The 19,792-nt window shown below is 40.7% G+C and overlaps 1 protein-coding gene across 1 annotated transcript in view; it reads right to left on the bottom strand.

Annotated features, from left to right (window-relative positions):
* The window catches only part of LOC139540305 (kit ligand-like), a 54,017-nt gene that overhangs the window by 16,058 nt on the left and 18,167 nt on the right, over nt 1–19,792 (bottom strand). Inside the window, exons 2-5 of the mRNA XM_071344046.1 lie at nt 3,435–3,542; nt 1,376–1,432; nt 1,033–1,185; nt 63–261 (exon numbers count right to left, since the gene is read on the bottom strand). Coding sequence (XP_071200147.1) covers nt 63–261; nt 1,033–1,185; nt 1,376–1,432; nt 3,435–3,542 — 517 coding nt within the window. The remainder of the gene's footprint in view (nt 1–62; nt 262–1,032; nt 1,186–1,375; nt 1,433–3,434; nt 3,543–19,792) is intronic.

Below are 19,792 nucleotides of genomic sequence, written 5' to 3'. Positions count from 1 at the left end.
GAGCGAATGCAACAATGATGTAAGATAACATTTACACTTTAAAAAAATACTTGAACATTTACCTGATGTGGGGTATTGTGTTGTTATTGTAGTTGCTGATGCCTTTGTTGTTGTTGTTGGACAGGGAGGTGGATCGCATTCTTCTGGCGAATCTCTATTCGAACGGGCCGTTTTTAGAAAATCTTCAACAAACTGAAAATAGTGTCCTGTCTGCCATTTCTCGTCTCTATAGTGGCACTCAAAATCAGACGTGATCACCTCCTGAGGATACAAAAGGGAAATACTAATCTCAATGGTGTGAAATTCAAAACATAAACATGTTAGCTTGCACTTTTCCCCCCCAATAGCGCTCTCATTTAGCGATGCAGCAAATAGTTCAAAGAACACAGCTGGACAGAGATGTTTGAGACCAAAATTAAGACATATAGGACAAGGGGGACTTAATTATCCCTATTGGATTATGAGCAAAGTTAATATGAGTAATATGCTTTAAATTTATTACATCTGCATTATGAACATATTTCTTCACTCTCATGAGACTACAAGAGGTCCCTTTGTGAATACCTGATCTACCTGACAAATGACCCAGTACTCACAAGACATTATTGCTGACAACTCTGATGTGGTCACTGGGATATAACCTGTTTATTAATTTATTCTAGTCTCTTGTATTTCTCTATTTCATGTCAATGGGCCAGAAAGAATTGCATGAATGTATGTGTTATTGGCCAGCTCCACTAGAAGCAACCAGGTAGTCATCCCAGTCAAAGCCTCTATCCAACAAGTCCTTTGCCAATTCAGTCTTCAATGTTTTGAAGCGTTTAACTAACTCATTGCACTATGGGTGGTATGCTTATTGCGATAATTGTAATTGGTAATGACATATTGGTATCATAAATATTATATGTACAGTAATGCACTTCAAAGGTGCATTTTTGAATAGTCTTAAACATGTGTCCTCATTAAAATAAACCTGTCATAGTATCTATCGTAGTTACATTATTAGTATTAGAATCAAAGCTCCAAACGTACCAAGTTCTTCATGTGATATCGCGTCTCTTTCAGCATTTCGATCAATATGCTGATATTATATTTGTTGGAAGAAATGTTTCCAAACTTGTCTGCCAATCCTCGTAAACTGAGTTCCAAGTGGAAAACATTTAGCGTGACCCAACACATTCCACCCTGAAAAAGAAAACAATAATCCGGACATAAGAATCATGGCTACTGGACAGTTTTGACACTTCAAATGTATAGTCCACCCTCTAAAAAAGTCAGGCATCACAGACATTCAATTATATTTTCTAAGAAATACAAACATTTGAAGTTATAATAATAGTGTAATCATGCTATTGAGAAGAAAACTACATCTTACCACTTCTTTTGGAATGTATGTCACTGGAATCTTGTAATCTTTAGGTATATTTTGTTTCTGTTGAAAAACAGACAATATCAAAACATTTATACCGGAAACTACTAATTTACATTAATGCTAATTAGTGTTGCACAGTATATCAAAACATATGTACTTTTTTGATACTAGAACATGAAAAACTGTTGTTGTTACTTTCGTCACTTTTCTCAAATGTGTCTCATGTCGTATACTGATTGAGAGGATCAAGTCTGCCTATCAGTGCAGCCGATGTCCCCTTAGCACGAGTGCACCGTTCATGCAACATGTTGGCTCCCCACTCATGCTGCACAGAAGTTAACACACTTGAATAATGCAACAAGGCATGTTGAAATGTTGATACTGTTAATTACTTATTAGAAAACTTTACAATACAAGATGATACCGGTAGCTTCCAGCTTTGTAAGCTAACTTTCCTTGCTAGCTTACAGATGACGCTGACATCAATTCACTATCCTAGTACTTTGTTTGTGATGCAAAATATGATGATTTCAAAGCTAATTGTCACCAAAAACTTTATTAATTCTGTCACGTTCCTGACCTTGTTTTCCTTTTGTATAGTTGTGTTTAGTGGGTCAGGACGTGAGCTGGGTGGGCAGTCTGTGTTTGTTCTATGTTAAGTGTCAGTGTTAATTGACCTTGTATGGCTCTCAATCAGAGGCAGGTGTTTGACGTTTTCCTCTGATTGAGAACCATATATAGGTAGGTTGTTTCACATTGTTTGTTGTGGGTGGTTGTCTCCTGTGTCCGTATATGTTACCACACGGGACTGTTTCGTTTTGTCGTTCGTGTATGTAGTCTGTTCCTGTTCGTGCGTTCTTCGTAATTTGTAAGTTCTCAAGTCCAGGTCTGTCTACGTCGTTTTGTTGTTTTGTATTTTCTCAAGTGTTCTTAGTGTTTCGTCTTTGCTTTAATAAATATCATTATGTCTACAATCACCGCTGCGCTTTGGTGCAATCCGTACTCCTCCTCTTCAGACGAAGAGGAGGAGAACAATCGTTACAAATTCACTTAATCATCTCCATCCAAAGATCCTTTCCCCCTTCGTCTGTCACGTCTCTTCCTCACCGAACTAAACTGACTGTGTGGGCATGTGACTCATCATGAATGACGTCATTACTGGGTTTAAGGAGACAGCGGGCACTTTTATAAAAGAAGAGATTGCTACTTCTACGACATTTTGTTGATCAGTACAATAAAATAAGTCCCAAATGGAAGGGAAACAGATTGTCTGTTATCTGTAGCCATATGAAAGCAGCGAAAACAAGCTCAAAACTCAATGCATGTACACAGTCCTATTGAATATGCATTCACCTGTATTGTGGATAGACCGCCTAGACTACATCTTGTTTTCCCAGTTTATTAATAGAGATTTACTATTCAAATAAATGATTACCATTATGCTGTTATTTAGTTAGATTGGTAAAAACAAAGCCACATTAATTGTATGATTTTATAATTAATGCAAACATAGCTGTCCCTGAAACATGTTGACATCAAATTTCAAATGTAATGATATTGAACTCAAGATTCCCAACTATTGAAGAGAGCAGTAGCGGAGTTTATCTGTCTGGATAAAGTGCCATTCTGTGACTTTGGCTAATACGCCTGTTTTGCCGTGGTATCGTTTTGGTATTGAGTATCATGATGGTATCGAGTATCGCGATATTAAACCTGGTATCGGTATCGAAGTAAAAATTCTGGTATCGTGACAACACTAATGCTAATGCAGGAAGTCCAACTGCATTACAATACCCATTAGGAAAATAAGTGGTATTTGGAAACAATGGATCAATGTATCAAAGTATAATGTTCACAAATGAATTGTGTGCAACTGGCATTGCAACAATGTTACGCATAAGCCTGCCTAAAGGTTGATTTCGAAAGGATCCCTGGTTGAGAATAAAACTACATACTGGCAGTAACTGGACCGAGACAGCTAAATACAATAAGAGCATTAGCCAAAGAGCTTTAATTTGCAGTTTTGTTGGCTTGAAGTAGTAAGTACTTCCGAGGACCTTACCAATAGTGAAATGCTTGTGATGTCATCTGTTACAGCATCTCCAAATTCACTTGAGTGAACTCCAAATGTGGTGCACAGCAATAAATGGACACAGATGCGTATCCAAATCTGAAAACCAAGAAAGACAAACACACAACATCATGAGAAATGTCTACAGATAAATATTATATTAGCGTAGCTAGCTGTTGCCTACAATTGAAGAGTTTCATTTCAAAATGCCATATATCCATTTTCAGAAATGTTGGTATATTAGCTTTTATTGTTTTAAAGACATTCTTAAATAGATTGGTGTGTTTTTTCACTATCTAATTATGGCATGGGGTTGTTCAATGACAGACGTACTGTATTTGTTTAAAATCTGTCACTTGATGGTTTCATTTCAGAGAGTGTAAGGGGTGCGTAACTGGTGGCAAGGAAGTCAAACGCAGGAGAGCAGAACTAGGTAATAGCCGGAGCAGTTTAATTCCAAAACCAACGGCATCAAGAAAATAACTTGGGGACAAAACCCGGCGCGCACCAGTCAACATGTGCACAAGCACTTACAAACAAACAATACCACACAAAGACATGGGGGGGGACAGAGGGTTAAATACACAACACGTAATGAAAACCAGGTGTGTGGAAAAACAAGACAAAACAAATGAAAAATGGATCGGCGATGGCCAGAAGACCGGTGACGTCGACCGCCGAACACCGCCCGAACAAGGAGAAGAACTGACTTCGGTAGAAGTCGTGACAGCGAGATAATCATATATTTTTTGGGGCAAATGCTACTTTTCCACCTCACTCTCTGATAATTGTTTTTTAAGAACAGTACAAATTATACATTTGTGACATATTATACTTTATTATAATTCAATACAGTAATATGAGATTTGTATGTAAAACATTTTACATTTGAGTAATTTAGCAGATGCTCTTATCCAGAGCAACTTACAGTAAGTGCATTCATCTTTAGATAATTGAGTAAGACAACCACATATCACAGTAAAATATACAGGATACCAACATATGAATATATAGCGTTTTGCAAAAAAAACACTCATAAACATCTAAAATCTATGAATAAAATATCTGATAAAAAATCATTAGAAAAAAAAACATAAAAAAAAGTGGATATAGCATTTTGGAAATATATTATTTAAATTAGACATAATCCACTAAAGTTAACCCTTAGGCCGATCTAAGTTGATCAAAGGTAGCAACCTGACACTTAAAAACCATCCTAGGCATGAGAAGAGAAGAGCACATATCCACGCAACTTTATTTTCACCATGGTGATGATATTGTTCCCTTAGAAGTCTGTCTTCAAACACTAGGCTCCGTAAAATAGACAGTGATTAGTGCTCTAGTCCTTTCCAGACACAGCTTGCCATTATATGGTTGTCAGCAGCTAACTTGGATGCTTCTCTTTTGTTATTATCTAATTGGCTCACTTCAATCTTCTGAATTGCAGGCTTGGTATCCAGACCAGGCCTTTCACTGTCTAATGACTAATGCCTGTAGTGTTTCAGGGAGGCCTGTGTGACAGTCTGCCTACACCTCGCCCCTGGAACATTCCCTCGCCCCTGTCACCCCCCCTCGCCCCTGTCCCCCCTTCCACCCTTTTCCCCATGACAGTCTGAGCATGTTATGGGCAATTCCACAGTAACGGAATTACGCTTTGACCCAGTATTTTCACTTTTAAATGTATGCCAAAAAAAACACATTGATTTTAAAGTTTAACAAACCATAAAACTCTTTGAACAAGGACTACTTTTAACAATCTCCACTGAAAAATGTACAAAAACAAATTTAGTGATATAAAGTTGCAGATGCAAACTTTGGTAATGGAATTGCAGCCTTGGTATCCAGGGTCAAATTTCCCTCAGGTGATTAACTGTTAAATATCTGCGCCGAATTAAGATTCAACAATGTCTGCAGAAAGAATGGGGTGTCAACTGTGACATGGCACCTTGAGTTTGAAATAATCTCGGTAACACCTCATTTTAAGGGGTCCTTATTACAGTGCAATTACATGTGTAAATACACTAACACGTATTGTAATTAAGTTTAATACTTCAGAGTTACACTTTAATAACAACATGGTGGTAATTGCAGTCTGTTAATTACAGGGGTGTAACAACGAATGCTTGTTACCATGCTTGTTAAATGTAAAAGTTTCCGATACCATCCCAACACACCATATTTCAGCCTGCACAAACCATGTTATAAGTGTTAGCCAATTGATAACCGACCACCTCATTGAGACAACTCTGCAATAAAGGTCTGGCAAAAACGGGTTCAAACGGTTGACATAAAAAAATACTTGAACATTAAATGATTTAACAATTTAATTTGAAAATGGGTCAGTTATTTTAACCATCAATTACATTTTTTTAGACACATTAATAAACAGTTATGGTCAAATTGTGAGAGTCATTCGTGCTTGCCAAATTGTAACCCTATGAAGCTTGGTTGAATAATGGTTTATAAATGCACTTAAAAATGTCATTCGACAAACTGTCGATCATGCAAGGGTTTTCACTGTTGGAACATTCTCACTTTTGGATGGGATACATTGGTGCAATTATTTATTTATTTATTCAAGGAATTAATGCATCATGTCAAGATCTGCCCATCTGCTACACGTTCGGAATAATGGCGACCTCGAACATGCCCAAGTGTTGACACTGACTTCATGTAACAGTGTGTAAAGAACGGGATCGAGAAGGTCAGTGTGCGAATTCCAAACATGAAAGATTGCTTTAAATAAAACAAGGTGTTGTGTCAAAAATGTCAACACACGAGACAGAAAGTACATTTTCATGCAATTTGTTTAGCTTTTTTGTATACATTAATTCTTCCTTGACGATTTAACATAGGTAGTAAGCTAGCGTTTGCTAGCTATCAAACTTTAGCTAGTTTTTGTTGGGCCCACCAACTAGGCTAGCTAGTTAGTTAAAGAATAGACTTTCCATGCAATCTGTTGTTTTTTTGGATAAGCTAGCATGCTAGCTAGCTAGTTTTCCAACCTTGACTTGCTAGCTAGCTACCTAAAGTTGGCAAATATGCTATGGTTGCTAGTCACTAGCTAGCTAGCTAACGTTAGCTGGGCTCTTCCCTGAACCCTTTTATAAGGGTATCTGTTAGCTAGTTACTTGTGTCAACACAAACACTATTGTTGCTCGCTGGATAACGTGATAACTAGCTAAGATGCTAGTTAGGCCTAGCTAGCTATATGCAAAAACTACAGAAATCATGATGATGATAACTAGGGGTAATGAATAGTGTCTATGCTAAATTGTCATACATTCATCTTCTCTACCACAGATTCCAACAAGGTCTTAGACTCCAGGATGGGAAAATGCTTACAAGTAAGAAACAGATGAGGTCAGAGACTGAGTTGTCCATTGTTACGTGTAATGTTAAAAAGGGAAGAAAAAGACAATCCCATATTTCTAAATTAGCTAGCTATCTAGGCTACTCACCATAATTTAGGCTAAAGATGTGAGTCACCACTAGAATAGTTGTTTTTGTGTTATAGGCCTATATCTTTGTTTAATCTAACAATACAAATCTGTATTATCTTGTAAGGTATTTTAACATGTTGCAATAAGGTTGACTAAAGTAGAAGCTCATCTTTTGTTTGTAGGTATTTTCACTTGGTAATGAGCAATACATAAGTAACTATATAGATATTGATCATAGCTCACTATAAAGTGACACTTATTAAATAGCTAAATCCTGTGTAACTAGCAACAACCTTGTACTTATTCCGATATTACAGATATGTACTCCGTGGTATATTACTGTGTTTATTTTCTTACTTGGATGGCGCATTCAGATGCTGACGATTGGATTGTCAGAAAAGGTAACGTACTTTGTAGGTACATAATATTTCAAAGTAAGTACCCCTCAAGATATCCTCAATTTCAACAAGCTAAATCCTGTGTAACACCTATTAATTGCATTGTACTTATACAGATATTACATGTACTCTGTGGTGTACTAGTTTATCCTCTCACTTGGATGGAGCTTCCAGAAGCCTTAAAATAAGTTCACATTAATTACAAGTAAGTACCATTCAAGATGCACTTCATTTTAAGTAGCTAAATCCTGTGTAACACCTTGTAATTGCATTGTACTTATGCAGATATTTCTGTACTCTGTGGTGTACTTGTGGGTTTATCCCCTCACTTGGATGGCAAGGAGGTTCAGGTTGTCATAACGGGTAATGTACACATTGATTACAAGTTTTCTTTTTATTCTAAACTGGGATGACAACCAGTTATCCAAACCAAATATCTGATCTGTTTTTGTAAACTCAACCAAGTTAACCCAGATGTTACACTCTTTTGGGGCAAGTGCTAGCAACAACGAGTGGAGATTTTGAATAGTGCGCATTCACGTGTAGGTAATTAGAGTTTATTGAGCATGGTAATAAGCATTAGTTACACCTCTGTAATAACAGACTGCAATTACCACCAGTTACATGTTATTACAGTGTAACGATAAGTTATTATAAATAACTACATGTTACAGTGAAATTACATGTGTAATTACACTGTAATAAGGACCCATTCAAATGAAGTGCTACCAAAATCTCTTTTGGTTAATGAACTACAGTAAGTGAAGTTGATTTACACCCGGTAATGGAATTACATCATGGGTCCCTGATCTGTTCTACACAGTAATGTATAATTATGGATATTAATGTCATTTTCCTCATTTTTGGGTAATTCCGTAACATAATTCAGAGATTTAATCACTTAATTCATAAACAAAATTGTTATCAGTAAAAACACTATAACTAACTGGTAGGTCTACCTTTACTTTTGACTTCAGTAAACTTATCATCATCCTCTCTCCTCATGAGGGAGAGAAATGAGAAAATATCTTAAAGATATGTAGGTTTTTGGTCACGGAATTACAAGACAGTATTTCTTAAACTTACAGAAGGTAGACAATTTCTCCAAAACGAAATATAAGTGTTTACATTAGTTGGTAGGGGTCTTTACCTCAGCATTATTGTATTTTGATGTATTTCTGATACCTTTTAAGACTTTTTCTGGTAGATGTTTTCTAAAATGTATGCACGCATGACTGTAATTGCTTTGGATTAAGGCGCCTGCTAAATGGCATATATTATTATTATATATTCAGACCCCTTTTCCATCTGTTTATCCAGAAATCAAAGTTTTAACTTTTTCCCAAAACTATAGACTCTTAGCTTTCATTTGACATGCTCCTATGAACTTCAGATGTTGGTGCTCATGGGTCCTTTTCGATGTAAATTCCCTTATGCAACAGATCGACCTGACCCACACCTTACACCCTCATAGCCCAGATAAGAACTCAATATTAGGAAGGTGTTCTGAATGTTTTGAGCACTGTGTATATTATCAAGGGCCGGTTGCACCAGTTGATTGTAAGTGGGTCATAACTCTACATCCAACGTAACATTTTTGAGTTGCCTATGAGTCAATAGCAAAACTAATAAACCTGATTTATTCTACATTATATCATTCTACCTTTTTCTGATCAGTGACAGATTAGCAAACAAATAGACTAGCTACCACCACTATTTATTAGTCCAGCCAGAGATAAAATAACCGCATATATGCTACAGACGGAGATTCAGTAAAGCAAAATCAAATTGATTGATTATCCGACAAGTCAAGGGCTTTTGGTTGGGATATAGGCTACTACGCGTGAAGAGCAAAATAATCAACTAGTGCTAAACAAGGTAGACTAAAGATTATGATCATGAGCACTAACCTCAATATAGCTAATTGTAACCAAATATCCAAGCAGAGATTCAGTGAAAAACATTTGACATTGATTTATCAAGATGAGTCCCAACGCTTGTCTCAATCAATCAAAAACGGTGGTGAAATGATACACTACAGGACCAAAAGTATGTGGAAACCTGCTCGTCAAACATCTCATTCCAAAATCATGGCATTGATATGGATCATGGCATTGTTGGTCCCCCCTTTTATGCTATAACAGCCTCCACACTTCTGGGAAGGCTTTCCACTAGATGTGGGGACTTGCTTCCATTCAGCCACAAGAGCATTGGTGAAGTCAGGCACTGATGTTGGGCGATTAGGCCTGGCTCGCAGTCGGCATTCCAATTCATCCCAAAGGTGTTCGATGGGGTTGAGGTCAGGGATCTGTGCAGACGGGTGGCGCAGTGGTCTAGTGGTCTAGTGGATGGGTGGCGCAGTGGTCTAGGGCACTGCATCGCAGTGCTAGCTGCGCCACCAGAGTCTCTGGGTTCGCGCCCAGGCTGGGCTGGGTTCGCGCCCAGGCTCTGTCGCAGCCGGCCGCAACCGGGAGATCCGTGGGGCGACGCACAATTGGCATAGCGTCGTCCGGGTTAGGGAGGGTTTGGCCGGTAGGGATATCCTTGTCTCAGTAAAAAAAAAAAAAAAAAAAAAAAAAATTAGAAAATGTATGCACTCTACTGTAAGACACTCTGAATAAGAGCGTCTGCTCTTGGCCGGTAGGGATATCCTTGTCTCAGTATGTAAAAATGTAATAAAAATGTATGCACTCTACTGTAAGTCGCTCTGGATAAGAGCGTCTGCTAAATGACTAAAATGTAAATGTAAAGTTCTTCCACACTGATCTAAACAAACCATTTCTGTATGGACCTCGCTTTGTGCACGGGGGCATTGTTATACTGAACCAGAAAAGGGCCTTCCCCAAATTGTTGCCATAAAGTTGGATGCACAGAACCGTCTAGAATGTTATAGTATGCTGTAGCATTAAGATCTCCCTTCACTGGAACTAAGGAGCCTAGCCTGAAACCATGAAAAACCTCCCCAGACCATTATTCCTCCTCCACAAACGTTACAGTTGGCACTATGCATTGGAGCAGGCATCTGCCAAACCCAGATTTGTCCGTTGGACCGCCAGATGGTGAAGCGTGATTCAGCTGTACACCACTCCAGCCGACTCTTGGCATTGCGCATGCTGATCTTAGGCATGTGTGCGGCTGCCTGGCCATGGAAACCTATTTCATGAAGCTCCTGATGAACAGTTCTTGTGCTGACGTTGCTTCCAGAAGCAGTTTGGAACTTGGTAGTGAGTGTTGCAACCGAAAACAGCAGATTTTAACGTGCTACGTGCTTCAGCACTCAGTAGTCCCGTTCTATGAGCTTGTGTGGCCTACCACTTTGCAGCTGAGCCGTTGTTGCTCCTAGACGTTTCCACTTCACAATAACAGCACTTACAGTTGACCGGGGGACCTCTAGTAGGGAAGAAAATGTATGAACTGAGTTCTTGGAAAGGTAGCATCCTATGACGGTGCCACGTTGAATGTCACTGAGCTCTTCAGTAAGGCCATTCTGCTGCCAATGTTTGTCTATGGAGATTGCATGGTTGTGTGCTCGATTTAATACACCTGTCAGCAACGGGTGTGGCTGAAATAGCCGAATCCACTAATTTGAAGGGTTGTCCACATACTTTTGTATATAGTGTAGTTGACCACACACGGCTATTGCTTTAAATTATTTAAAACAGTTGGATGACTTTGGGAGTTTCGGTAAGCAACAATTTGATACATGCCTTCAATTGCATTAACCTACTTTATTCCAATATTTTTGTCATTCAGTGATATTCGTTCCCCCAGTAATTATTTATTGATCCATCCAGTTGTGGTTAAGGAAGCGTGCATGCATAGTGGTGGGCTTTGCAAAGTGAAATGCATCGCAAAGTTTAGAAATGCCACAAGGATGGTACGAATGTGCATTGCTTATGCCGGACTTAGCAACAATTAGTCTCATTTTGATTGTTGCAACAGGTGTAAATTCTGATCCCGAAGTCGGACCTAGCATTTAAGACCAACTTGTTTACGCAGATGTGCTATTAGCAAAAAGCATTATCACCTGTAGCCCAACTGATGAATGCATAGTGCCTATAAAATGTACACAGGCAAAAGCATGGGGTTTATACATCTGCATTTACTCCATTGGACACAAAATCCTGATTTGTTATTATTAATAATTTTATCATACAGATGAATATATAAATAATAATAAAATGTTTTTGTTGTTATTACAAAGTATGTTATTGCCCTTTTAAGGACATTGCCCCTTTAAGAGCTCTGTTAGTAGCTACACCTAAGACATGCTTGAAACTCCATGCTACACAAGCAGATGAAGGAGTAGAGAAATAGCAATTGGTAGCAATGTAAAACTGTGATCCCTCTCTTTTTTTTTTAAACAAAGGCCAAAACTGTTTTTAGTTAAGAATTGTTGTGCATTGACTGCTTGTCAGAATACAGTTTCTCTCCTAATACAGTTTCCCCTCCTATGGCTCTCGCAACTTTAATACGCCTTGAGAATAATATTTATCTCACACCCAACAAGCCGACTAGGTAAGTAGGTAAAGTATTCTACAATGGGGTTGTCTGTGAATTTCTTTATAACAACATTACAATCACAAATATAGTAGCACTGGAAAGTTACACCATTATTTCTATCTCTACTTTGCACATTCTTCCACTGCAAATCTACCATTCCAGTGTTTTACTTGCTATATTGTATTTACCTCGCCAACATGGCCTTTTTTTGCCTTTACCTCCCTTATCTCACCTCATTTGCTCACATTGTATATAGACTTATTTATCTACTGCATTATTGACTGTATGTTTGTTTTACTCCATGTGTAACTCTGTGTTGTTGTATGTGTCGAACTGCTTTGCTTTATCTTGGACAGGTCGTAATTGTAAATGAGAACTTGTTCTCAACTTGCCTACCTGGTTAAATAAAGGTGAAATAAAATAAATAAAAAACATCCTGAATGATAAAGTATAGGCTTTAAATTACTTTGCAAGCAGTTACAATAAGCTACACACGGTTGTCTGAGTTGAGCGCTGCTGTGGTGAGCATTATCGACGATTTAATTTGATTCATCTGGGTTTAATCCACAATCAGACATGTCAGTTCAGTGCACACAGGGTAACAGAGAAAATAACATATTTGAGAATACATATTTCGTAGAAAAGACATGCTTCTGTCTGGAGATTTTATTGTGGATCTCAAAAATGATCTCTCCACAATCCATATGAGGAAAAACTGTTGCAGTGACGGAGAACTTTACCCCTGTCTATGCTTAAAACAAAGGAAATAAAACCCTGGTGTTGTGGTCGTTATTTTACAATTAGCTATGCCACAACTGAGCAAAAGTTCAAACTACTTTGGTGTAGCACTTGGTCTTAAAAAAGTGTCATGTGAGGCAGGAAAATGCCAGGCCCCGGTGGAACAGCCATTGTTTCATAGATGCCTGGGGACTATACACAGTGGCACGTTTGGTAAACTGTCACTGGTAAACCACTTCAAGATGAGGAAATGGATATAATAGCATCATAGGCTTTGACATCTGGCTTTGGTTAAACTGGGAGAACACAATGGTGTCAGGGTCTTGTGAGGGATGTTATGAGAGCTACTTCAGAGACAGCATGAATTGAGGTTCTGTTTGTATCCAAAAAAATCAGATTGGAAGACAGTATAATAGATCAGGGAACAATATTTATGACTTATGTCTTGCAACAAAAGGCCCCTTAAAGCAAATCAAGTTTGACATGTTAAAGTGTTAATTATAAACTTTAGAAGCATTTTTATAAACCTTGAATACACTAAACGTTCGCATTTCCAGCTGTGCATTTACTGCAACAACAGGGTTATCAAATTAAGGTCCACCATCTGAGTATGATTGGAATTTGTTTCCGGTAACTGCTGGGTTGAAGTGATCTTATCTGTAATTTGCATATTCTGGAGGACATTCCTGAAATAAGATAAATCAGTAGTCTACAGATGGTAAAGTTATGTTATCACTCAAAAGCTACACCGATTCAAGTGTAATGTAAAACAAGGTAGTTACATATGATATAGTTGTTATTAACCAAGCAACTTAATGTAAGTTGAAATCCAGTAGTGTGTAACAACTTTTTCAGACACTACCCTAACCAGGTCAAATTAGGAGACAGGAGAGCACTAGGTATAACCATTTTACGTTACATTGTACTTACAATCTTTACCAACCCACTCGGTAATTACAATATTGCTAACCACGGTTGGTGGTCATCAGCTATCCTTTAGCTCGAAAAGCTATCGCCAGTTTTGTACAACGCGACTCAGACCAGAGCATAACGGACGTATTTTTCTCTCCATATCCCCGGATTTCTACCGCAAGCTCTGGACATTTACACCTGGATCTTGCAGCTAGCTAGCTGCTATCCGAGTGACTATTGGCTTACGTCCGTCCCGGAGCAAACATCAATTATTCCCGAGCTAGCCAGCTGAAGAGTTCCATCAGCCACTCCTGGGCTACAATCACCTATCCGGACCCGTTTTACTGCCGATGCGGAGCCCCACCGGGCCTTCAAGACTGGACTACCGACGTTATCTGCCCGATGGTTTTATCCAACTGGCCCCTCCGACGCGACGTTACCTGAACGCCCATCTGCGGCCCACTAATCGTTAGCTGTCTTATCGGCTGCTATCTGAACAGGTCTATCGGACAATTTTCTTGGGTCACTACATCTATTTTGCCAATTGGATTGGTCCCCTCTACCACACGGAACACCACTAATCTACCGACAGAAACGCACGAGGTGGCTAAAAACAGACCTCCATCCTCTGCCAGCTTGCTACCGATGGCCCGGCCAGCTGTCTGAATCGCCGTGACCCCAACCAACCTCACTACTCACTGGACCCTTATGATCACTCGGCTAAGCATGCCTCTCCTTAATGTCAATATGCCTTGTCCATTGCTGTTCTGGTTAGTGTTTATTGGCTTATTTCACTGTAGAGCCTCTAGCCCTGCTCATTATACCTTATCCAACCTTTTGGTTCCACCACCCACACATATGATGACATCCAGGCCCTGCAGTGCCTAGCTCCACTCCTATTCCCCAGGCACTCTCTTTTGATGACTTCTGTAACCGTAATAGCCTTGGTTTCATGCATGTTAACATTAGAAGCCTCCTCTCTAAGTTTGTTTTATTCACTGCTTTAGCACACTCTGCCAACCCGGATGTCCTAGCCGTGTCTGAATCCTGCAGAGTTCTGTCCTACTATCCAGGTCTGTACCCAAACAATTTAAACTTCTACTTTTAAAAATCATCCACCTCTAAAAACAAGTCTCTCACCGTTGACGTCTGCTATAGACCACCCTCTGCCCCCAGCTGTGCTCTGGACACCATATGTGAACTGATTGCCCCCCATTTATCTTCAGAGCTCGTGCTGCTAGGTGACCTAAACTGGAACATGCTTAACACCCCAGCCATCCTACATTCTAAGCTTGATGCCCTCAATCTCACACAAATTATCAATGAACCTACCAGGTACCACCCCAAACCCGTAAACACGGGCACCCTCATAGATATCATCCTAACCAACTTGCCCTCTAAATACACCTCTGCTGTTTTCAACCAAGATCTCAGCGATCACTGCCTCATTGCCTGCATCCGTAATGGGTCAGCGGTCAAACGACCTCCCCTCATCACTGTCAAACGCTCCCTGAAACACTTCAGCGAGCAGGCCTTTCTAATCGACCTGGCCCGGGTATCCTGGTAGGATATTGACCTCATCCAGTCAGTAGAGGATGCCTGGTTATTTTTTTTAAATGCCTTCCTCACCGTCTTAAATAAGCATGCCCCATTCCAGAAATTTAGAACCAGGAACATATATAGCCCTTGGTTCTCTCCAGACCTGACTGCCCTTAACCAACACAAAAACATCCTATGGCGTTCTGCATTAGCATCAAACAGCCCCCGTGATATGCAACTTTTCAGGGAAGCTAGAAACCAATATACACAGGCAGTTAGAAAAGCCAAGGCTAGCTTTTTCAAGCAGAAATTTGCTTCCTGCAACACAAACTCAAAAAAGTTCTGGGAGAATAAGAACACCTCCTCCCAGCTGCCCACTGCACTGAGGATAGGAAACTCTGTCACCACCAATAAATCCACTATAATTGAGAATTTCAATAAGCATTTCTCTACGGCTGGCCATGCTTTCCACCTGGCTACCCCTACCCCGGTCAACAGCACTGCACCCCCCACAGCAACTTGCACAAGCCTTCCCCATTTCTCCTTCTCCCAAATCCAGTCAGCTGATGTTCTGAAAGAGCTGCAGAATCTGGAGCCCTACAAATCAGCCGGGTTAGACAATCTGGACCCTTTCTTTCTAAAATGATCTGCCTAAATTGTTGCAACCCCTATTACTAGCCTGTTCAACCTCTCTTTTGTGTCGTCTGAGATTCCCAAAGATTGGAAAGCAGCTGCGGTCATCCCCCTCTTCAAAGGGGGGGACACTCTTGACCCAAACTGCTACAGACCTAGATCTATCCTACCCTGCCTTTCTAAGGTCTTCGAAAGCCAAGTCAATAAACAGATTACCGACCATTTCGAATCCCACCTTCGAATCCCACCTTCACCATTTCGAATCCCACCATTCGCTATGCAATCTGGTTTCAGAGCTGGTCATGGGTGCACCTCAGCCACGCTCAAGGTCCTAAACGATATCTTAACCACCATCGATAAGAAACAATACTGTGCAGCCGTATTCATTGACCTGGCCAAGGCTTTCGACTCTGTCAATCACCACATCCTCATCGGCAGACTCGATAGCCTTGGTTTCTCAAATGATTGCCTCGCCTGGTTCACCAACTACTTCTCTGACAGGGTTCAGTGTGTCAAATCGGATTGCATATTGTCTAGGCCTCTGGCAGTCTCTATGGGGGTGCCACAGGGTTCAATTCTTGGGCCGACTCTCTTCTCTGTATACATCAATGATGTCGCTCTTGCTGCTGGTGAGTCTCGACCTCTACGCAGATGACACCATTATGTATACTTCTGGCCCTTCTTTGGACACTGTTAACAAACCTCCAGACGAGCTTCAATGCCATACAACTCTCCTTCCGTGGCCTCCAACTGCTCTTAAATACAAGTAAAACTAAATGCATGCTCTTCAACCGATCGCTGCCTGCACCTGCCCGCCCGTCCAGCATCACAACTCTGGACGGTTCTGACTTAGAATATGTGGACAACTACAAATACCTAGGTGTCTGGTTAGACTGTAAACGCTCCTTCCAGACTCACATCAAACATCTCCAATCCAAAGTTAAATCTAGAATTGTCTTCCTATTTCGCAACAAAGCATCCTTCACTCATGCTGCCAAACATAACCTCGTAAAACTGACCGTCCTTTAGATCCTCGACTTTGGCGATGTCATTTACAAAATAGCCTCCAATACCCTACTCAATAAATTGGATACAGTCTATCACAGTGCCATCCGTTTTGTCACCAAAGCCCCATATACTACCCACCACTGCGACCTGTACACTCTCGTTGGCTGGCCCTCGCTTCATACTCGTCGCCAAACCCACTGGCTCCAGGTCATCTACAAGACCCTGCTAGGTAAAGTCCCCCCTTATTTACATTTACATTTAAGTCATTTAGCAGACGCTCTTATCCAGAGCGACTTACAAATTGGTGCATTCACCTTATGACATCCAGTGGAACGGCCACTTTACAATAGTGCATCTAAATCTTTTAAGGGGGGGGGGAGTGAGAAGGATTACTTTATCCTATCCTAGGTATTCCTTAAAGAGGTGGGGTGTCTCAGCTCGCTGGTCACCATAGCAGCACCCACCTGTAGCACGCGCTCCAGCAGGTTTATCTTTCTGGTCACCCCCAAAACCAATTCTTCCTTTGGCCCCCTCTCCTTCCAGTTCTCTGCTGCCAATGACTGGAACGAACTACAAAAATCTCTGAAACTGGAAACACTTATCTCCCTCACTAGGTTTAAGCACCAGCTGTCAGAGCAGCTCACAGATTACTGCACCTGTACATAGCCCATCTATAATTTAGCCCAAACAACTACCTCTTTCCCTACTGTATTTATTTATTTTGCTCCTTTGCACCCCATTATTTCTATCTCTACTTTGCACATTCTTCCACTGCAAATCTACCATTCCGGTGTTTTACTTGCTATATTGTATTTATTTTGCCACCATGGCCTTTTTTGCCTTTACCTCCCTTATCTCACCTCATTTGCTCACATTGTATATAGACTTATTTTTCTACTGTATTATTGACTCTATGTTTGTTTTACTCCATGTGTAACTCTGTGTTGTTGTATGTGTCGAACTGCTTTGCTTTATCTTGGCCAGGTCGCAATTTTAAATGAGAACATGTTCTCAACTTGCCTACCTGGTTAAATAAAGTTGAAAAAAAAAAGAAAAAGAAAAATAAAAGTATATATTGACAATGTACTTACCAGGAGCAAGCAACTTAATGTAAAGTGATGTGCCATTTTGTATTACTTGTAGTTACAATGTAACAACCTTTGCAGGCAACAGGCTAATCAGGAGAAAAATAAAACTTTTCTGTTTGACTTTTCTAATATGGATTTGAAAAAGAATCATATTCAAACTATTCAAATTCAATTCCCATGTCAGACTCAAAGCAATAACTATTATTAAAACGTAATAACTAGTTCGTAAAACGTATGCACACAGGGTTGTAAAGCTAACTATCATTTCCCCTCTTTTCACTAATAGTAGGTAGCAGCTAGCTAAGCACTGGCACAATGTCAAACACGTTTTCCAACACTGTCACTGGTTTAATCAGGAAGTGCATAGAGAATGTTGTTCCTACAGTGACACTTAGAACATATCCAAACCAAAGAATGTGGATGAATGAACCACCGCATTTAACCACAATAAGGTGACTGGGAACATGGACAAGTACAAACAGACCATCCATGACCTCTATAAGTCAATCAGGGACAAAAATACATCATAGGGAAAAATTCAATGGCTCAGACACAAGACGCATGTTGCAGGGATTCCAGACAATCATGGATTATCAAGGGAAAACTAGCCACGTCACAGACATCGACGCCTCACTCTCAGACAAACTTAACACATTCTTTGCCCGCTTTGAGGAAAACACACCGCCGTCTTGGCTGTAGCCGTCATGAGTTGGACTTTCAAGTGTGTTAACCCTCGCAAGGCTGCTAGGCCGGACGGCATTCCAAGCCGCATCCTCAGTGCATGAGCAGACTAGCTGGCTGGAGTGTTTACGGACATTTTCAACCTCACCCTATCCCAGTCTGTTGTCCCCACTTGCTTCAAGATGTCCACCATTGATTGTTCATGTAACCAACAAGCAAGCTAAGGTAACTGAACATCGACCCATAGCACTGACCTCTGTCATGATGAAGTGCTTTGAGAGGCTGGTCAAGGACCATATCCCCTCCACCTTGCCTGACACACTAGACCAGAGGTATTCAACTCTTATCCTATGAGGTCCAGAGCCTGCTGGTTTTCTGTTCTACCTGATAATTAATTGCACTCACCAGGTCTAAATCAGTCCCTGATTAGATGGGAACAATGAAAAACACAGCGGAACTGTCTTTGTGGTCCAGAGTTGAGTTTGAGGACCCTAGACCCACTACAGTTTGCATACCACCCCCAACAGCGCCACGAACAACGTAATTGCTGTTGCACTGCACACCACCCTATCCCACCTGGACAAGAGGAATACCTATGTGAGAATGCTGTTCATCGACTACAGCTCTGCTTTGAACACCATAGTGCCCCCAAGCTTGTCACTAAGCTCAGGGCCCTGGGTCTGAACCCCTCCCTCTGCAACTGGGTCTTAGACTACCTGAAGGGCCGACTCCAGGTGGTGAGGGTAGCCAACAACACCTCCGCCACTCTTATCCTCAACGCGGAGGACCTGAAATGGTCCCACCACACTGACACCATGGTGAAGGTGCAACAGCGCCTCTACAACCTCAGATGCCTAAACAAAAAAGCCCCTAAAACCCTCAAACTTCTATAGATGCACCATTGAGAGCATTCTGTTGGGCTGCATCCCCGCCCAATATGGAATCTACACCGCCGTCAACCAAATGGCTCTCCACAGGGTGGTGCAGTCAGCCCAATGCATCACCGGGGGCAGGCTTCCTGCCCTCCAGGACACTTACCGAACTTGGTGTCAAAGGAACCTCAGACACCAAAGTCACGGTCTGTTCACTCTGCTACAATCTAGCGGAAAGAGACAGTACAGGTGCATCAAAGCCAAAAGACTGAAAAACAACTTCTATCTCCAGGCCAGCAGACTGTGGCACAGCCACCATGTCATCTCCTGTAATAAGTGAGAGTAGTAAGTAGTAAGTAGAGGCAAAGATGAAGATGAAGGGGAGGAGACGGGTTAAATAAGGCTGTTTAAGCCTCGAGACAATTGAGACATGGATTGTGTATGTGTGCCATTCAGAGGGTGAATGGGCAAGACAAAAGATTTAAGTGCCTTTGAACGGGGTCTGGTAGTAGGTACCTGGCGAACTGGTTGAGT

The sequence above is a fragment of the Salvelinus alpinus genome, chromosome 15, assembly GCF_045679555.1.
Source record: "Salvelinus alpinus chromosome 15, SLU_Salpinus.1, whole genome shotgun sequence".
NCBI classification, from domain to species: domain Eukaryota; kingdom Metazoa; phylum Chordata; class Actinopteri; order Salmoniformes; family Salmonidae; genus Salvelinus; species Salvelinus alpinus.
This window is presented reverse-complemented; position numbering and strand designations above follow the sequence as displayed.